The 21,143-nt window shown below is 35.0% G+C and overlaps 2 protein-coding genes across 7 annotated transcripts in view; one reads left to right on the forward strand and one right to left on the reverse strand.

Annotated features, from left to right (window-relative positions):
- The window catches only part of DPP4 (dipeptidyl peptidase 4), a 296,755-nt gene that overhangs the window by 195,399 nt on the left and 80,213 nt on the right, over positions 1 to 21,143 (forward strand). The window lies entirely within an intron of this gene.
- SLC4A10 (solute carrier family 4 member 10) overlaps positions 1 to 21,143 on the reverse strand; it is a 373,505-nt gene that overhangs the window by 88,236 nt on the left and 264,126 nt on the right. For 3 of the 4 annotated variants that reach the window (XM_021004923.2, XM_021004921.2, XM_021004924.2), the window contains exons 7-10: positions 16,239 to 16,330; positions 14,466 to 14,555; positions 6,969 to 7,126; positions 3,335 to 3,422 (exon numbers count right to left, since the gene is read on the reverse strand). In XM_021004923.2, the coding sequence (XP_020860582.1) occupies positions 3,335 to 3,422; positions 6,969 to 7,126; positions 14,466 to 14,555; positions 16,239 to 16,330 (428 nt within the window). The remainder of the gene's footprint in view (positions 1 to 3,334; positions 3,423 to 6,968; positions 7,127 to 14,465; positions 14,556 to 16,238; positions 16,331 to 21,143) is intronic. The other variant, XM_021004925.2, reaches the window with a different exon arrangement.

The raw sequence follows: 21,143 nt of genomic DNA on the forward strand, positions 1-21,143 counted from the left end.
TACAAAAGTCTACTAAATCCCTCTTAATCTGCTTTGTTATTACATCATGAAACTCCTCCATCTTAATTCTGGGTGTCCCTTGTCTCCCATTCTTGTTTCTCTCCTGAACTTCAGGTCCTCATCATGAACTCCATACTGGGCACCTCTATCTGGATATCCTTTTGGCATTTCAAACTCAACATGTCTCAAAAAACAAAAATAAAGAAAAAACCCTTATTTCTTCCCTCTAAACCTTCCCCTCTGCCAAACTTCCCTATTTCTTTGAGAGTGATATTATCCTTCCAGTCATTAAAGATTCATGACTTCAGATTCATTTTTGAGTCTTTACTCTCCTCATGCCTTTATCCAATAAGGTTATGGATGCAATCCTGTTGCATCCATCTCTAAACCATTTCTTATATTTGCCCATTTTCTCTACTCACTAGATATTCTATTGCTTATTAAAAAGCAATGGGCAGCATACACCTGGTTAAATAAAAGCATTATGGGGGTTTATTTGTATTTTGAATTAATAAAATTGAAGTCTTTTGATGTAGCATGTTATAGAAGGTATTCTTTAAAGGATGGGTGATTATTTCTTTGTGGATATGCATTACGGGGGGATAAGATAATTCAGAGGGAGATGTCAAAAACTGCTTCAGTCTTTGCATATGTGAATGTGATAAATCTATCTATATAGTTATAAATATTTATATACTATATTTTATATCCATATATTTATATGTAATCTCTCTATATATTTATCTATGTATTAATGGCCACCAGTCTGACATAGACCCTCATTAAGTTATGCTCACACAATTTTCATTATTTCTTTATTGCTCTTCCTGCTTCCATTTTTTCTCTCCTTCAAATCCACATGGATGTCAAGATCATTTGCTTAAGTTATACGTCTGATCATGTCATTCCTCTGTTAAAAAATCCAACACCCCATCTAGCCCCTAGAATAAAATACAAATTCCTTAGCTTCTCATTTAAGAACCTCAGGAATGTGGTTCCAAACTACTTTTCCAGAATTGTTCTGTGTTACTTTACAATCTAAATGTTGCAGACAAGATGAAGCCCTCTGCATGCACTCTTCATCCCATCCCCACCCACCTTTTCCAGCAGATTGCCCCTACTATCATTCCCATCTTACAGTCCTTTTGCCTTTAGTTGTCTAGTTGAATGGTACAGTTGGTGTTCCTCACAATAGGATGTTTTCACACAGTTTGGAAAATTATTAACAACTCCCTCTTTACCTTTCTTCTAAATCTACACTGAACTTTAAAATTTTCTTGCTTCTTCATCTTTTACCTGACTGAACAGATGAATCAAAATTATTTTTGAAATGGGCGTAGGCCAAAGAACTCCTTTCCCTGCCTAAGAACATCTTCAGGCTTATGTCATCTAGCTCATGTGACTATTACCTAGTTCTATCCTTGCACATGATTACATTCTGCTCTATGTATGAGAAGGAATAAAGTCAGCTTCTGCAATTTCTCATGGACACCATGAGGCTAGAACTGATAGCACAGCTTTACCTCTGAATGCTACTCTGATGCACACACACCAATGGTGAGTTTTGCAATGGCCTGGTCAATCAGCACAAGCACCCAGGAACATACAAGAAACATCAGTGAATACACCAAGGAGGATGCCTGAGATCAAGACCTTAGGCATCAAGGCCAGTGCTTCCTCCCAATATCTCCTACTCCCTTTTCTGATAGTCACTCTTCTCCTACTTTGACCCAACAGTCTCTTTAGATTGGGTTTTCTTAAACTATTTTTATAGCATGGCATTTGGTATCTGGTGAAGCCTGTGTACTCTTTTGCAGAAAAATGTTTTTAAATGCATGAAACAAAATACATTATATTTCAAAGGAAATTAATTATGTTGGATACAATTTTTAACATACATACATATACATACATACATATATATCTATATCTATCTATCTATCTATCTATCTATCTATCTATCTATCTATCTATCTATATTTATAAAGTTCATGGACTCCAGGGTAAAAACTCCTCTGTGTATACTAAAATGTATACTTTCTGTTGCTCACTCTATACTCCTAATCATAGCTGATCACTGACTCCCACAACACTTATACATACACCAGCTTCCTTCCTACTTCCTGCTACCCCTAAATATGGAGTATGGAAATATTTGTACCATCAAATACTTTGCTCATTAGTTGCTCCAGATAGCAGCAAGCCCTTCACACTTCCCATAGAGGGGCACCTGTTTAACTCTCAACCCTCCTTTCCCACATTATCCCAAACTTCTGACATTATTCAGGAGACAATAGGGACATAGTCAATAAATCAGTTCCGTTTGAAAAAGCAATTTTCTGAAGCACACTATTTTAAGGCCATATAGAGATCTTAACTTAGTTATAATGAATTCACATACACGCATATATTCTTATAAAAATAACCACAGACAACCATATAATACAAATTTAAAAAGTATCCTAGTTCTTATATAGGATGCTATGTCATTATAGTGGAACCTCATATCTAGAAATTCAAACTTAAAAAGCAAGGAACTGATTCAATATGCAATGTTGCATGACCTTCTGTATAAAATTTTCAGGTTTCATCAGCCATAAATTTCAGTGACTATGTTTCTCCATTGTTCACTTACTGGTGTATATTTCCAAAAACAACAATTCCCAATTTGTTTATTTGCTATGGATCTTTACCTCATCTATTTTTTTTTTGGCACACAATCCTCTTCCTGTCAACCTAAAGTAACATATTCATTGCTACAAAGTTTTCCAAAATATAGCCTAAGCAAGCATGCAAAGTTACATGTTAGACTACTGTGTTAGTATTCCATTCTAATACTATCCAACTATCCCACTCCCTTTTAGGGAGGGCAGGTTGGTAGAAGCAGTGACTACACGTTTCCAGTTTTTCTCTCCTTCAAATCCACATGGATGCTACATGTTTCATACAATTAAGCCACCACTGTTGGTTTTATACTATTTTAATTGTCATATAACTTGAATTATTATTAACAAAGTTGTTATTCTTTACATATGTGATTTATATATAGGATTTAATATTCTTTATATATGTGATTGACATAGTCCTAAAAATAAATTTCAAAATTCTTATAGAAAGATAACACTTTATTCTTGGGAAATTTTTATAGAAGATCTGTGGAAAAATGTAATTTGATATACGGAAATTTGATACCTTTCCACTTTGCAAGAACACATGTATTCCATAAAGTGAGGCAAGCAAGGTATACTTATCTCCGGGAGTTGGGGGTCTAGGTTGTGACATAGTCCAAGTAAACAACAAGAACGAAAATTACCCGACTGGGGTAAATATATACCTCATCTGTCATTAGGGTTGCAATTGATCTGCCAATCTCATGGTACTGTTGACCCTTTCCCAATGGTCCCAGAAGTATAAACAAAAATCTGTAAATAAGACAGGAGAAAAAAAATGTTACCAGACAGAAAAAGCAAATTCTGTTTCATGTATTATAGAATCATATCTCAAATGCATTACTGATGAAAGGGGCTATCAACATAGATCATTCATTTTCTCGAAGTTCAAAGTTTAGGTGAGAAATTGTATTGTGTTTTTTCTTAGTTTCATTGTTTTGATGGAGAGAAGACAGGAGAGAAAAGAACAACATAAAATGGATTGTTATGATTTACGGCCCCTGTGGTCTTTCTGATTTCAATGTTTTTTTTTCCTTTTCCTCCTAGAAGGTTAGTTTTTGAGTCATCTTATAGAACATATATAATTCACATCAGGGAACTCAGTACCACAAGATACTCTAGAACTAATATGGTGTAAAAAGGCAAGAGAGTAAGAATGAACCTTTGTGAAACAAAGGAATAAAACTGACTTCTTTTACAAAACAGAGTGGACAGTCATGGGGGAAAGGGAGGGGTCTTGGAAAAGTATTGAAGTTTATGAGAAGAAGATATCTATGTTTCAAAAATGGAGAGGCCCATGTAAAATGTAGATTCAGTGGAAAAATTGTAGTCAGATACCAAATGCATTCTGGGTAGAAAAAAATTAGAGCGCTCCTGATCCAAAATATTTCTCTTGACAAGTTAGGGAGTGGGCTAGAGGGAGAAGAAAACCAACTCAAATTTTGACCCAATTTTCATACTGGATTAAAAGTCCAATCTTTTGTATTCTGGTCAATTCTTTTCACTAATTTACTTTTATTGAATACAAGTAGAGTTTCCAATTAGCTCTTTCTATACTCTACTCCATGTGCCCTCCAGTTAGGAAGAAGATATAGAACTACCCCATCTCTCATAAGGTTAATGTCTCATACCTCAAATAAAATTGTACAAGTTCAATACTACCCTATATCTTGCTACCCTATTGTATTTGAGGTTATTGAAGTATAAGACTGATAGCTTTTTAACTTGAATTAAAATAGTTCTCATAATTCTACATGTTATTATATAAGAAGAAAATGTGGAAGCTATTCATTCTATGTATGTATTATATAGTTTGAAGCTACAGGACCATAGCTCTCAAGCTGGAAGCAACCTCAGAGGCTATTATGTCTAAACCTCCTTTTTCATATGAGGAAACTCAGACTGAAGGAAGTTGTGTGCTTTGTCTTGTGCAAAGTCACAGGTAAATGTGAGGGGATGGATTTGAATCCAGGACCTTGGATTTCAGAGCCAGGGCTCCTTCTATTATGCCATACACACTATTCTCCCCCTCATCTTTTAAAACAAAGTTACAGAATTCTAAGCCAATTTAAGTGTAGAAGTAATTATTACAGGTAAAAAAAACAGTGGGATAATTTTATGCAATAATTTGTGTATGTGCACTTTATCCATAGAATTCTTTTGAGAAACTCACTGACCTATGCACTTTATGATATTTTTCAGTTCTTCATTCCACAAGTTATTTATATAGTTCTAAAAAACTATTTCCTGACATTTTTAATGCGTGTTGCCTTATTTTCAAAGTACGCCCTTTTACCCTACCAAGAAAAAGATAATTAGGAATCCTGAATGGCTTTGTACCATTCATTATCTCTACACCTCTAACAAATTTGCTATTATTTTCCACCTTGCCTAACTGAATAGTACAGTCTTTTTTTCCCCCTCTTCTTAATATGGAAACCTATAGGGCTTCTAATTTTTTCCCCATTATTTTCTACACATTTTTACTGTCTGTTTGAAGTAAGGTCACTTAAGCCTAAGATATTTTTCAATGTGAGGTTGTGAATGTACCCTGGTGTATATCATGACTTTAAAATTTCTCTCTTTTTAAATTTTATTTCCTTCTGACATTCATCTCATCTCTACCATCTTAAAAAGTGGCACTGACACAGAGTTCATCAGAATTTTTCTAAGCCACAAGAGTATATACACTTAACCACCTGGAAGACCAAATTATTTTTATGTGTCCAACTAAATAAACTACTCTCATTCCAATATCATGCAATCTAATCCATACAAGGGAAATCTGAGGTCTTGAATCTGAATCCTAGCTAACAACACTACCTGCAAGTCTCTGAACAAGTTATGCAGGTAGTGTCTATATATGAATACTAGACCTAATAAAACATTTTAAGTTTCAGTTTGATTTGGTCAACCTGCCCTACCCATACACTTAAGGAATGAATCAGAACTTTATTCTCCCCATTGGTTTTTAAACAGTTTCAATACAAGTATTTGCTTGAAACTGCAAGATAAACCAGAGAGACTTGCCCAGCGATAGTGGCAGAGAAATGAGCCAAGGAAAAATTAAGCCCATTCAATTCCACTCCACTCAATTACAGAACTCTCTCTTCTCTCTCCAGTCTTTAAAGAATGATCTTAGCTCCTAGTTAGAGGATGTTGCTGGCAATAGGATGTACCTTGAGGCATGCCCAAAGGGCAGCTCTTTGACCTGAAAGGTCTTTCGTATTTTCCTGACACAGTGCCTTAAATCTTCTCTACTCTGGCAGGATTGTGGCTTTTTATTATCTGAAGTAACATACAGGTTTGCTAACCCATCATCAGAGAGAGTATTTGATTACTACTCATCTTGAGTATCAGTGGGATTCAGGACATTCAAACTATGGATATGGCTCTGAGTAGATAGGGAGACAGCATTAGAGTTGGGAGATGAAGTAGATAGACGTGAGTAAGGTTGTACCAAGAGCAGAGTTGGAATAATGCTGAAATACAGATTTTACTTCCCTATGTCATAAATATCTGCAATGAAGAAAACTTTTAATTCTCAAATTTCAGTCCATGCCATTCAAAGTTCCCAATCATGCTCCGATTGCATAAAGCCAACTGATGAAATTGAACCAGAACTCCTACTTCTGGAATAATTATGTTGATCTGTGTAGATACAGCTTTGATCTCTTTATTTCTACTTAATTTGTGCCTGAGAATGAACCAAGTGGTTCATGTCATTCCCCCAGGGCTATTTTAGTGGTTTATGCACTGTGACACTTACACTAGAGTTCTAACCGTGGTAGATTCATCTTCACAAGTTTTAGAAAATTAGTTACTGGCTAAATCCACACAAAGAGATGTTTCTTTGTTATACACTTTGATCTGTAAAATGAAATAAAAATGTTCTTTACACAGGAGCAAACAAAGGATTTCTGGAGTGTGTCATAGTGTGAGCCAGGGCACTTAGAGATTCAGACATTTAGATGTATACCTAAATGGGCATGTGCCATATGTGTGTGTGGCAGCTCATGGAAGGAGAGTTCATGAAAATGAAAGAATGTAATTTGGCAGGATTTTCAAGAGACTCAGGAGAATGTTGCATGTGAGAGAATCATTGAAATATTCAAACATCTTGCATTCCTTATTCTTAGACCAAAAGGGGGAAATGAACAATACTTATTTTTAAAAAAAAATGGACTTGTCCACTGGTTTCCAAAAGGACACCACTAAGATGAAGTTCTGTTATAACTAGTTATTTCTCTCTTAACAAACAGATGAAGAAAATAGTAATAACTTTTTGGGAAATTTTACCTGGTCGGAATCGGCACCTCAGCCAGTCCTGTGAGCAGTACCGCTGGGGACAATCTAACAAACGCAACTACAGTTCGGTCCAAGAATTCTAGCTCACCCACTAAGATGTTTGAAGCTTCTGCCCCAGGAGGAATCTTTTTCATGAAATGTAGATCAACCTGATAGTACCAAAATTTAAAATAAGATTAATTCAAAAGAAGGAATACATATGGTAAGTCATGTATGCTATGTAGCATAATGTTCCTTGAACATTTCAGGCCTTCAATAAATGTTTCTTAAATGAATTACCTACAGCAAAAATCCTTCTTTTCCCTTTTATGAAAAGGTGCTTAAAAAGCCAACATAATTCTTATGATAAAATGGGACCCTTAGAATCGAATCCTTTAGATTTTCTACTAATTATTAAAGAAGTGGAACTTTCGTTTCATTTTCAATTACTTTGCCATTTCTGGACTTGTTTGCATGTTTAATTAAATAAGAGTCTTCCTTCACATTTTCTGACAATAACTCATCTGGTCCTTGGCTCTGGATTTACATATGCTCTTACTCTCTTACTTTTTTGTGGTCATTAGCACCAAAATATAATGTAGTTCAGAACATATTGTATGTTTTTGAAAAATGTTTTCATCTGACATATGCCAATTACAAACAATACTATGGATGGCAGTATATATTTTCCTTCTTTTCATGTAAGAAGCAAAAATTGAAAAAGTCAAGTAGTACAAAGGCTCTGGGGAGGTATTATTTTTTCCCATATCATTCTAGTTGACTCTAATAGACTGAGACAACTTCTCTTTATTCATTAATTCTTTAAACATTTATTGAGGACCTACCATGTGCAAGCCATATTTCCTAAGTGGAAGGCTTAAAAGTGGCATAAGAGAAATAAACCAAATAAAAGTATTCAAATTTAGAGGGTTAGAAACCCTGAAAAGCTGAAGTCACAGCTGAAATACTGACATGAGCATCCATGGGTGAAATGAATGGCCACAGACTGCAATCAACAATTAACAAAAGAAATGCTTGATAAGAGGGAGAGATGGTAAATATCCGTAAGAAGTACTGACTCACATGCTCAGGGTCTGAGGGGAATCCAGAGAATGAGGCTAAAATCAATTTAATAAAATCCACCTTATCTTTCTGGTCCCTTTTGGTTAGATTTTCATGAATATCTGTGCTTCTGGGGGAAACTGTGGCTATATGCATTATAGAATATATTCTCTCAGTTTAACGAGCTAAGGAATAGAGAGGAGAGGGGAAATAACTAGAAGAGGGAAAGGAAAGGAAGAACATTAATCAACACAGGTGAGGTCAGTGTAGATTTTTCAGACTACAAAGACTTTTAGTGAGAATGATCGTTTGAGAGTAATCTTTTCGAAGCTAAAGTGGAGCATTCTTAAAGTTTTAGGCCTAGGCCAAGAACATCATAAAGCACTTGAATTCAGAATAGTTGGACTAAATGTGCTGTTTTCTATATGTAGTTCTGTACCTAGGTATTTCTATGCAAATATTAAGGGTTGGACAAGGATGTCCATAATGCTAGACAGCTGACTTTATAAAATTCAATGTATAGAGTACATTTAACGTGCAGTGCTGTGTACATTTAATTGAAAGCTTGAAAAACAACTGTATTGTTTATTTTGGAAATAAAGAATACTAGAGAGAATCCAAATTTATTTTAAAAGGAAGTTGAAAGTTTTAAGAATAATTCTAACAATAATAAAAACAGAGTTTTAGAAAAGGTGCACTCATAATTACAAGTACAAAAAAAAATCCAGCCATTTAAAGTACAATAACTTGAATGATCAATATGACCAGAAAGGTCATTTGGATGAGATTGAAATATTTTGCACATATTTTCAATCACTGTCTATAAGAATTGTAGATTTCATAAGTCTTTCTGAGGAGAAAATAATAACCAAGGTGTATTTCCCTTGATGCAGTGAGAAAAGTACATAGTGTTAATATGCTGCAACAAAATTGTCAGGTGACAAATCCTAATAATTTAGAATAACTGTACAATTGGTTGCCAAAGTAACTTCGGTGGAAATCTTAATCTCCATCTACAAAAATTCTATCTAGCATTCGTTTGGGTTTCTAAAAGAAAAGTCATAACGTTAAATATTTAAGTTTCAAAAAATAACTACCTTAAGTTATATAAAAGAAAAATGTTCTGGTTATCTAACAGAGGACTAAATGGGTATGTAAATTAGTTTCTATTTATACAGAAACATAAGTGAGGCCTTTACACATTCCTCTTAATGTTATCATTAAACAACGTCCAAAGCATAATTTCGCAGGAGAATCTGCCATCAGAATATGGTGGTCAGGTGACTCATAAACAGCTCATGTTTGAAAGAGGAATGTATCAGGTTAAAGAATCTTTAAGGATTCACAGAAACACTTAAGAGAAAGAGAAACTGATAGGATCCAATGGAAGACCTTCCATGGACTTCAGGTCCACTGAGGAGTGTCCACAGATGCTCTAGGTCTATCTGCTCGTTATTTATAAGTGCACTGAATTAAGAAATATTAAATATGTCCAAGAATTATATATTATGAACACAGCTAGTGAAATAAACTCAAGTAAGATAACTAAAATGAAAAGCTCTGGCTTCTATTTAAAAATATTGCTTTATTTGAGGAATTCAGAATTTGCTAAGTTATTTCTTTTGTCAAGCCTTCATCAAGTACACAGGTCCTCTCTCAATTGAAAGTTATATGGCTGAGTAGGAATATTTGAAAAACAAAGCTAAAGGATGCACACAGACCATGTATTACCCCATAGTCTGAGAGGATAAATGTATCCAGTGCAGGTAAAGAAAAAACCAATACTGTCCTTTTCTGGTATTTTGTTTGCAGGACTCCAGAATAAAGAAAGGATACCAAGGATTTGAACAAAGGAGATAGATAATTTATTTCAATTAAAGATTGCTCTGCAAGATGAGCACTAAAATTAAAGCTAGATTACAAACAGTGTGAATACAAAATCCCCCTGAAATGATGGCATGTATTCAAATTTGTACTATTCAAGGTTATAATTATGTTAAACATAGTTACTGGCTCCAGCCCAGAGGAAATTCAAATAATGTGGCCATTTCAGGGTATTTATTATTCACACTAATAGGGATCTGGGGCAGCTAGGTGGCACAGTAGATAAGAGTGCAGGGCCTAGAATCAGGAAGATTCATCTTCCTGAGTTCAAATCCAGCCTCAGACACTAGCTAAGTGACCCTAGGCAAAGCACTTATTCCTGTTTCCCTCAGGTTCCTCATCCGGCAAATGAGCAGGAGAAGGAGATGGCTAACCACTCCAGTATCTTTGCCAAGAAAATCCCAAATGGGGTCATGAAAAGTCAGACACAAAAAAGACTGAACAACAACAATTGGATCTAGCTTTATTGGGCAAGTTTTACAATGTGAAAATTGATGAGGTAGTTGTTTTCATGGGTCACTGTATATAAGTGGATTAAAATACAGAAAAGGAGGGGAGTCAGTCATGTATTGAGAATGTGGTCCAAGAAATGTATAAAACTAAACACCATATTGGTATCCCTAAATACTAAAAGAACAAGAGGAGAGTCTTCAGCACATTTAGCATATCCTCTTAAGGATTTATAGAGGAGTTACACAAAATGGTAGGGCATGGACAGATTGTGATTTTCACTGCTAGAGGGAGTACCCACATGGATCAGATAATAGATCCAAACAAATATTAAGGTAAATACATTATTTATATGTGTGTAAACAGTTACTTTATTAGTGGTTTAAGGATACACACACATACACATTAAATTTAACAATTTTCCCCCCATTTTGCTTTAGTGTTTATCTTCTCTCTGCTATCTCCTCTCTGGTGAGAAAATCACATTTTATCATTTTAAAATTGTTAAATTTTGTAATGATAAACACAAACCCCTACATCTCTACCATTGGTTTGAATCTTTGTATCAACAATTTCAGTAAACAGTCTTAGAAAGGGAGTTATTATTCCTCCCCTTCCCCAAAACACAAAGATGGGGAGAGTGTATACAGTGAAAAGAGAAATGCAAAGCATCTCTGGCCAGCCAGATCTCTACAGAAAAATAGTGTATAAAAGACCTCATCACAAGTTCTTATGGTGCTAGTGATCTGGAAAGGTCAAGAGCAACAGAAAGAATAGACAGATTTTGCCGCAGCTTTACAAAGCAATTAGTAGCAGAATTGAGCAAAGCTAAGGATTTGTTGAAATTTAGGCATTGAAGAATAGCCTTGTTTTTATTCCTTTATTCTCCATTGTTTGAGTTTGTGTGTCTCCCTAGGGTGGTTCCTAAGGGATTAAAATTCCAGATGATTGATTTTATTTTATTTTATTTTATTTTGCATTTTGATGAAAATGGAGATCTCTGGGGAAAGGGACTATCATGGCTTAGACTATTCAAAACACAGTTGAAATCAATTTTTGATGAAGATGGAGCCCCAGCCTCCCTGGCTATGAGCTTGGCTGATGCTTTTCTTATTCTTACACTTAGAGGCAGTCCTTTGTCACCTTGTCTGCAGAGAGCACTTAGCTAAATATCATAGGCATAAGGATAAGGTGACAGCAAGAAGTAATAAAACATGCACTGAGATTGGAGTCAGGAGATCTGGGGTCATACTTCAGTTTACACACTAACTGGGTGACCATGTGCAAGTTACTCCCTTACCTGAGCTCATGTTTCTTCAAATAATACTTCAAACAATACGACAGAGGTAGGGAAGGAAAATGCTTCAAAGCACTTTGTAATCTCCAAAATGCTTATACAAATGTGAGATTATTATTTACACATAATATTTAGTTCCTTAAAATTCAGTTCTAGTGCAATATCCTAGGGGAAGTCTTTCCTTTTACCCCTACTTCTTAGTGCTTTCCCCTTCTTCAAATTAGATCATATTTTTGTGTTTTGAGGTCATATTCCCTCAGGAAAATGTATTCTCCTTGAAGGAAGAGACTGTCCCATTGTGGTTGTTGCTTCCGCTTATCTTTGTGTCTCCTCCAATGGACACTAAATAGCTCTTTATTGAGTTGAATTGAACTGAATAGTCGATGTACTGGTTCCTATTTTGATTCTTGGAGGCACATTTTAAAAATGCATATGTCCATCATTTCCTTCTCCATTTTTCAAGGTGCTTTTAGATTATAAAAATGAATTAATCATGACCATACTTTCTGGGAGGGCATATGATATTCTGTTTTGAACTGAATTTGGTCTAAGAGTGTTCTTAAATTATTTCTGTGACTGTCTATTGTCAAGGTTAAAGCCTAAAGTAATCTTGGGAATTTGGTGTTGAGTCCTATCCTGGAGATTATCTTAGAATGGGTTCAAACAGCAGGCATAGCCCTGAAAATTCCTAGTTAAATGTTAGCATCTGATCTGGAAATGTCCTCAACAAAGTCAGGCTGAATTTCTTTTGGGGCCCTTTTCAGTCAAGCTTTTTATTCTCTTTCCTAGGTCTTGTATCTAGGCAAACGAGGGTGGAGATTTTGCTCTAGGTATTCTGCCACAGTTTGGAACCAGAGATAATAAAAATGTCCCATTAGTTTGGGAAAGATTTTTTCCGGGGCAGGGCTGTTTCACTTTGGATACTGGAAATGGGTTAATGGTGAGAGCTAAGAGTACAGGAATACCACCTGGCATACTTGATCTCATTCTTTTGAGAGTGCACTCTGTGCTGCGGTATGGTAGAGAAAATGTTTGGGGCATACTTTGCAAGAAAAGCTTCAAATACTTAGTGTCTATTTCAGAGGGAGAAGGGATGAGGGAAATGGGTTAAAAAAACTTTTTGCAAAAATACTTCACATTTTATTGGAAAAGGACCCCTGACCAGAGAATCAGATCTGGGTTCCAGTCTTGTCCCTGCCACTAATTTGCTGTATAGATCTTAGTAAGTCACTTTATTCTCTGGCCCTCAGTTTTCCCCCTGGTAAAATGAGAATGATAGATTAAGTAACACTTAAAGTCTTTTCCAGCTCTAAAATTAGGTAATTTAAAAATCATTTTTTTTAGCAAATTAAATATTTTAATGCAGAGTGATGAGATCCTGTGTACATGTAGAAATCGGCTATTTAAGGTCACTGGGGATTATTACAAAGGAAAGAAGCTCTAATAGTGTTTGGGAAATGTGGGAACCATTATTTATTCAGTAAGTGCTGGTTTGGAAAAAAAAGAGAAATCAGTATTTTAAACATGTATTTTAAATGACCACATTTATATGGACAGGTAAGAGTCTGTTTTCTACAATCTTGTAAAAGTACACATACGATGCTATTCTCAATTGCAATGCTAAAAATCATGTAGATAAATAACAGGGACAGGTAATATGAGAAGGTTTGGAATCCATTTCATCTTAATAGGGTTTGAAAGAGTAATTATGGTTTTCATACACTTTGGAGCTATAAACATGAGCTGTATATAAGAATTTTGTACTTATGTACAGCAATGAGCTAAGATATAAAAAAATTCCAAGTAAATAGATAACATGATTGATAAATTCCCAGAACTTTTTAATAATCTAAACAAGACTAAATTTTTTGGTAAGAGCTAAAGAAACTAGAAAAAATCCCACGGTAGCTGGGTGCTACACATTTTTGAAGTGAGGGATAACTGTTGCTCTTGCCTTCTATTCTCCCTGGTAAAAACAAAAAGTATTTCTAATATTTCTGAGGTTCCTTCCTTATGAAGATATAAAGAAGGTAGATCCCCTAGGAGTTTAATCCAAAATCTGTTTTCAGTAGGACAGAAAAGCATAAAGCTTAAATCTGCAACTTGGTTGAATAAATCTAATTATTTAACTTTTGCTTTAACTATTTAAATTATACCTTTAAGAAATGGGAAAGGCCAGTGAAAAAGTGGATTTTCTAAAAAACATCAATATTAAATATACATATATATATGAAAAAGGTTAATGGAAAGTAGGTCTGCTTTTTATATTTGTCTAACTACAACTTCTTAATAACACATAGGATCACAAAGGTGAAACAAATCTTTTTAATTTGCTATACGTAATTTTTTTTCAAAGAAATATTTTATAAGAATATGATACAATATATTTTTAAAAAAGATGCACAAAGACAGGGGCACAAGGTTAATTTTTTTTTAAATTAAAGTGATTTCTTGGAAAGGCAGGGCAATTTGGTTTCTTGTATTCTGCACTGCTTTTGAAAAACAAAAACTATAAATGTGACCTTGTTATACTGTGAAAGTCTGTATAAAAGTAAAGCAGTTACTTGTGCCACTATCCTCATATACTATTATTTCAGGTACCAGAAATGTCATTTGAATTCTGTGTATGCCTGTTTGAGACAGTAATTCTATTCCAGCTGTCAGATGAATGAAGATGCAAAATGCCTTAAAAACAGCTTAAAAAAAAGTTGATGGATGGAATAAATTTATACTGGCCTAACTTTAGAACCATGTGTCTCCATATGGTGAAATATGCTTTTAACTACTGTAGAAATGGATCCAGAGTACACCCTCACCTCTCTCTCTTGCTGATGTGGAGGTCCTTTTTCAAGCTTTTGTTTCATCCCACTTGGACTATTATGCCCTTTTTGCTGGCCTCCCAGTCCCTGCACACACAATTAACAGACTTCAGCTGATGTAAAATGCTACTGTGTATACTCAGCCAGGCAACAGAGGGAACATACATGCTTGGAACTAGACCTGGATCAGTTAGGGCTGGTTGGCAGACAGATTCCAGATTCCATAAAGCGGCTCAGGATTAGTCTTGTTAGAAGCTTGAGTCAAATGAGTTCCCTTAGCTCATCCCTTTTCCCTATCCATCCCCCATTTCTTTTTCAAATTCAATTTCATTTTTTCAATTAATAAACATTTATTTGCTCTCTCTCCCATCTCCCCCTCCCCAACAAAACTCTTGGAACAAAAACACATAGTCAAACTAAACTAAACAAATTCTCATTTTAGCCATGTCCAAAAAATGAGGGCCATGTTCTAAATATTAAATCCATCACCTCTCTGCCAGGAGATGAGCAGCATCCTTCCTCTTTGGTCCTCTGGAATCATGGCTTCCAGTCCCACTCTGATAACATGTTTTATTACATATTAGCCTAAGTAACTGTTGTTTTAGCTGCTTGGACTCCTTGAAAATTATTTTCCTATAGATAATCAAGGGTATTGTCATTTTCTCATTCGTTAGCCATAGTTGAAACTACCTTTGCTTCATGGTCATTGATCAGCCAGAGACCAGCACCTAAGCTAGGCTACAGGAAAATGGTTCATGTACTCATTTCTCTTTGACTGATACATCATTTACCTAACAGTGATCATTTCGGCACAGGATTTAATGTATGACTTCAATCAAATCTATGCTTTGATTATGTGAGCCAGTTTTATTTTCTGTGATTTCATTTAAAATACATTCCAATATGTTACATGTTCAGATGTAGCAAGCCAGGCTTGACATCCTAGAGCATGCCTCTGTGTGAGCAATGATGCATTCATTTGGGTTTTTCTTTCTTTCTTTCCTTCTCTTTTTTTTTTCTACAAATGTGTAAGCAAAAAATACTTAAAGGACATTCTAAGAAGAGGTATGCAAATATATGTGCGCATATGCACATGCACATATACACATATGTATGTGGGTAGATATAGTTTGGTATTTTGTTCAAATCTCTGATTTCAGTGGTGCAAGGAACTACTGAGGAAACCCCCTTTGCCAATACAGATGGTCAACTGTTCTTCCATTTCAAGTCTTAGTTACCTGAGGGCACTGAGAAATTAGGTTGTTTGGCTACATAGTCATTATGTGGCAGAGGCAAGGCTTGAAGGCAGAATTACGCATCTACTATGCATCATTGCAAGAATAAGTGTGCATACACAGTATTAGTATGTGTATGCATATATACACATGAATACATATTTACACACATATAAATATATTTCTATGGAAGGTGGAACTACCTTATGGGTAACCTTCAAACTCTCTTAGGTTAAAAAAAATTATTCTTTTAATTGAAAGAGACAAATCTGCTAAATGGCTACAACCTGATGCATAAAATTTGCATATTTAAGTGCTTTTTTTTTAGAGTTAGCAAAACCTTATATCTTAAATAAAATGCTACTGTTGTCTGCAACTAAACATCAGATTTTGGCTGAGAAATGAAATACTGTTCATGTAAAAATGACATTAACACAAAAATTTATTGGAAATATGGTTTGGTAACTTCTAGAAGAAAATCAAGGAGTTTACATATGCCACAAAAATGTGAAAACAAAACTCACAACTTATTTACCTTACTAAAATCAACAGTGCTGTTTTCTCTGCTCACATCATTTTTATTTTCAACACTGGCTGGAGTAGACTGAGGAGAAACAACCTGAGATGCTAAAAAAAAAAAAAGATTGTCATTACAAAATACAAGCAATTGATACTTACATGATTCTAGAACTATTAGGAGAAGTGCAAATTACAGGTAACTATACTACTGTGTTTCCTACTGAATTTATGAAATATGTGAGCATGAAGGGTCATTATGAATATAACTATATCAACAGGCACATTCTCACACAAAAAGTTGCATATAGAAATGGGAGAACTCAGATGAGATAATAGAAACCTATTCTCAAAGTGAAAATCTGAGTCAAGGTAACTTGAAAAGAACTGATATGCTTCCAAATTACATTTTAAAATCTCTGCATTGAACTCAAATTATAGCATATTCCACAGGACTGTTCATATAGACAAATATTAAAAAATCTAACCATTTTAAAGCTTCCAAAATAAGAAAGAATATATCAACTTCAGGTGATTAAAAAAAAAGGATAGGACTGATAAAATTTAAGGAATTAAGAACAAAAATTTATTTTGAAATTTCCTACACCTATGAAACCGATGATGTCCTTGAAGAGCAAGGATTATGTGGCTGCCGCTTTGAAGGAACTCTACGGAGAAGAGAGCTCCATGGAGAATTACTTGTATATTGGATAATACCAGGAACTGCTGGGCTGATTACTAGATGGAAGTGAGGCTCAATTTCACCAGAAGTCAAATACGTTGCTAGCACAAGAAAGAGGTCAGTGAAAATGTAGTGATCAAGAAACTCTCGGGGCAGCTATGTGGTGCAGTGGATAGAGCACCAGTCCTGGAGTTAAGAGGACCTGAGTTCAAATCCAGACTCTGACACATAACTCTCACTAGCTGTGTGACTTTGGGCAAGTCACCTAACCCCAGTTGCTCTCACATTCTACTAACCTTAGTAAGGCATAATACTAAGTACTTCCTTATTAGAGCTGGATATGGGGCAAAAGGTAGGCTCATATCAGGTTTTTGGTGACCAGAAAAGATTCATGAAAAATTCTTTGTAATCATAAGGCTACTTGGGACCTGATAGAGTGGAAAAACTAATTTTTTTAAGTTGGCTTTATATTTTCACATGGTCTTTTTCCCATTCTAATTATACTCACACCCTTCATCACAAGGTGAGTGTGACCCAGGCCCTATCCTTACTATTGAAGTCATGAGAGCATAAAAGTCTGAAGTTCATTGTCTGGCAAGTATTTTTTCCCCTATATTCACAATCCTTTCTTCCTCTCTTTCTTTCTTCTTTTTAAAAAATGATTTGTATAATGAAGTCTCTCATTTCTCATGGTCCATAGTAAATACTGCTTCCATGAAATTGTTTCTAAGTACTCAAACCTATACTAATTTTGAATTTTTCTGGACTATTCTACTTACAGTCTCAAATATCACTCTTTCAGATGTCTACTGAACCATATTTACTCTATGGATCCTAAAATTACTAAGTGTGAATAATACTTTTAGCAAGTACCGTAATCATTTTGCCTTTTACATAGTTAACTATATCAGACAAGGTTCATTTTTTTTTTTAGGTCAGGGCTTATGACACATAATTCCTGAAAATTAAAATGGCTTACAAAAGTTGATAGAGCTTAAATATTTCTTTTAATTTTACTGAATAAAGTGAAATAATAGAGTTTTTTTAAGGCTAAAGTTAAAAACAACTTTTATTTAGGGTGACATGAGTTATTCCTAAGTAATGGAGAAAAGTTCTAATTTCTCATTTGTTTCAAGGCAGAATCTGGAACTTTTCCAAAATGTCAAAAATGAAATACAGAAACCATTTCCATTCTCCCATTTCTAGCTGCAGACTTGCAGTTATGAATGTGAACTGTTCATTAGCAGCCATTCAATTTACCATTGTCAAAATTACAAATGAAATTAAAAAAAAAACTTTAATGTAATGCATTTTGCCACGAACAGATGTCTTCAATCACCAGTCTCACATTTCTTCTTGTTTTCATGAACAAGAACATTAGATGTATTTAAACCTAAATTTACTGAATACTTTTCTGTAATAACACTTTGGATAATGAAATTTTCATTAATAAATATATAAGCCAGCACAGTGCCTTACAAAAGAAAGCACCTAATAAATATTTGTTGAGTTGAACGTTTGTCAAATAAATAAGGGGTATCTCTTTATAGCAATTTTTATCAATGACATATAAAAATACCTGAGAAAGCTATCTTTTAATACATCAGCAAATACACAAGTAGTGTTAAAATTAGTGCAAAATCATTCACGTATGCAATTTTCAATTGCATAGACAACCATTTTTTTTAAAAAGCCAAAATCTATAGCTACATTAAGTAAACTATGTTTTCATTTTTATATTTGTAACACAGGCTGTTTAATAAACAGCTCTCAAATCACTCAATATGTTTAAGTATTTAAGCATATGCATTTTTACACATTTTAATTTGATTTGATGTTACTTGCAGATCACTAATTTTTTGTGTTATCCTTGTTCCAGGATTATGAAGTGTGGACGAAGTAGTAACTCCATGACAGTGACTAGTGATAAACACCATCACTCATTACTAGCAAAGAATCTGGAAACTTTTTTTCTTTTAAGATAAAGTCTAGTGGATTGAAAGTTAGCCTTGGACACAGGAAGACCTGGGTTTAAGCTCTTTTTCTGACACATATTGACTCTGTGCCCCAGAACAACTTATTAAACTTTTTGTTGCTTTAGACATCTCTCTAAGACTAAGTTGCAGAGAAGGTGCTGACTTGTATTGGTGGAGGGAGTTTCCTCATCTAGGAAGACATCATAGGACCAGGCCCTGTCCATGTATATGTGAATGCATTTGTTGTTCTTGTTCAGTTGTTTCAATCATGTCCAACTCTTCATGACCCCATTTGGGGTTTTCTTGGCAAAGATACTGGAGTGGTTTGCTATGTCCTTCTCCAGCTCATTTCACAGAGGAAGAAATTGAGGCAAACAGAGTTAAGTGATTTGCCCAGGATCACATGGCTAGTTAATGTCTGAGGCCGGATTTGAATTTGGAAAGATCTTCCTGACTTTAGGCCTGGCATTCTGTCTACTGCACCACCTAGCTACCCATATATGCGTATGTAGGTGCATGCATATGCATCTCTGTCTCCATCTATATTTATATCTATCTGCCAGAGGCCCCCTGCAAACTTTCAGGAACTTCAAGGATATTCTGAAAGTTTCTAGGGCCTTAATCCCTAGGATGGTCCCTATGGGTTCATTCAGCCTCATTACATCTCCATATGGACAGAGATATATGGGTATGTGTATGTAGATATGTATATGTATGTAGATATGTGGTATTATACATGGAAGCATGTTATAGTAGCATGCTGTAGGCAATTCTGTCACTCCTGGATCTGAACTCAGGAAAATCTGGTTTCAAACAACTTTGACATTTATTAATTGGGTGCCCCATAGTAGACAAATCATTTAACCTATATGAAGCTCAGACAAATCTCAAAGACTATAAATTATAGACAGACTATAATATGTAATGTAAGTAAGGAGATGGGGGCAAAATAATATATTTGGAGCTGTTAAGGACCTCATTTTACACCTTCAGTTTTCTGAGTAGATTATGCTGGAAAATACTCTCTAGTTCTAGATTATAATTAGATGCAAATCAGCATGATTTACCTCATCACTCCACCTTGAGGGTAGCAGAGGCAGAACAGATCCCATTGGGGGAGTGGGGTGGCACCTCTATCCTCAGCCTATAACACATTTCTGGGAAACCTGGTGCTAAGTCATTCATTTCACAGTTTACAGGTTGGGCTTTCCTCTCTAGCAGAACAGCTGCAGTGGATAGAGAACAGCCTACAAAGACTTTGGTTCAAATCTTACTTCTAACATACAGTGTCTATATGACTTTGGACATTCCATTTCTTTTCTTCATTGCTCTATGCAACTCTCTAACAATAATAAGCAGCAGCATAAGTATCAATATACCTGGAGAACAGGAACTTCCCCATTCATGTATTCTAAGTCAATGAACACACAGGTTCAGTCCCTATTCTTCCATTGAATAGAGAAAAAGAAATGGAATTCCGCTGCAGTGTATCCAGTAATCTAAACCATCAGCTGACTTATCTTTTATTATTTCCAGCCAGGTGCTGATAATATATTATCTTTCAAATGAAAAGAACCCTCCAAACTTTATAGAGGACTCAAAGCATGGAATTCCTCTTAGAAGCTATTAGATACAAATTAAAAGTTGTTAATATCAGATGGCATGGAAAGGCAGCATGGTTGGGTTAAGAGAGAGGGGGGACTTGGAGTTAAGAAGACCTTGGTTTAAGTCCCACCACTGATATATCCTGGCTATGTGACCCTGGGTCACTTAACTTCTCAGTGTCCCTGGAAATTCCAAGACTGTAAGATGCTGAACTGTGTCCATCTGTAATGGTAGAGAAAGTTCCTCACTAGAATATTTCTGTATCACTGAAATCACAGATCTAATTCAAAAAAGTATATTTAATAGTATATATTAAGTAAACATTTCTATAAGGCAAAACATAAAAAGTTGTTTTCTATATTAGAAAAAAATTAAATGTTTTTGTTTGTTTCTTTGTTCCTAGAGAAGCCATCAGTGGGGTCAGATACTTTGCTATACATACGTAATGACTAAAAACCAAACTTGGGTTATGGGAGGGATTAAGTATTAGATATGTAATTTAATTAGGGCTCTATTTATACTTCCACTGTCAACTGTAATCATTTGCTTATTTGAACTGAGGTCCTTTTAGATTATTTCAGTCATTATGTTAGCAAGTGATAATTGGCTTGAATTTCACAATCCTATGTAAAGTATAGCCATATTTTCTAACAAAAACCCA

This window comes from Phascolarctos cinereus, unplaced genomic scaffold, assembly GCF_003287225.1.
Source record: "Phascolarctos cinereus isolate Bilbo 61053 unplaced genomic scaffold, phaCin_HiC Scaffold_726;HRSCAF=1367, whole genome shotgun sequence".
In the NCBI taxonomy this organism is placed as follows: Eukaryota; Metazoa; Chordata; class Mammalia; order Diprotodontia; family Phascolarctidae; genus Phascolarctos; species Phascolarctos cinereus.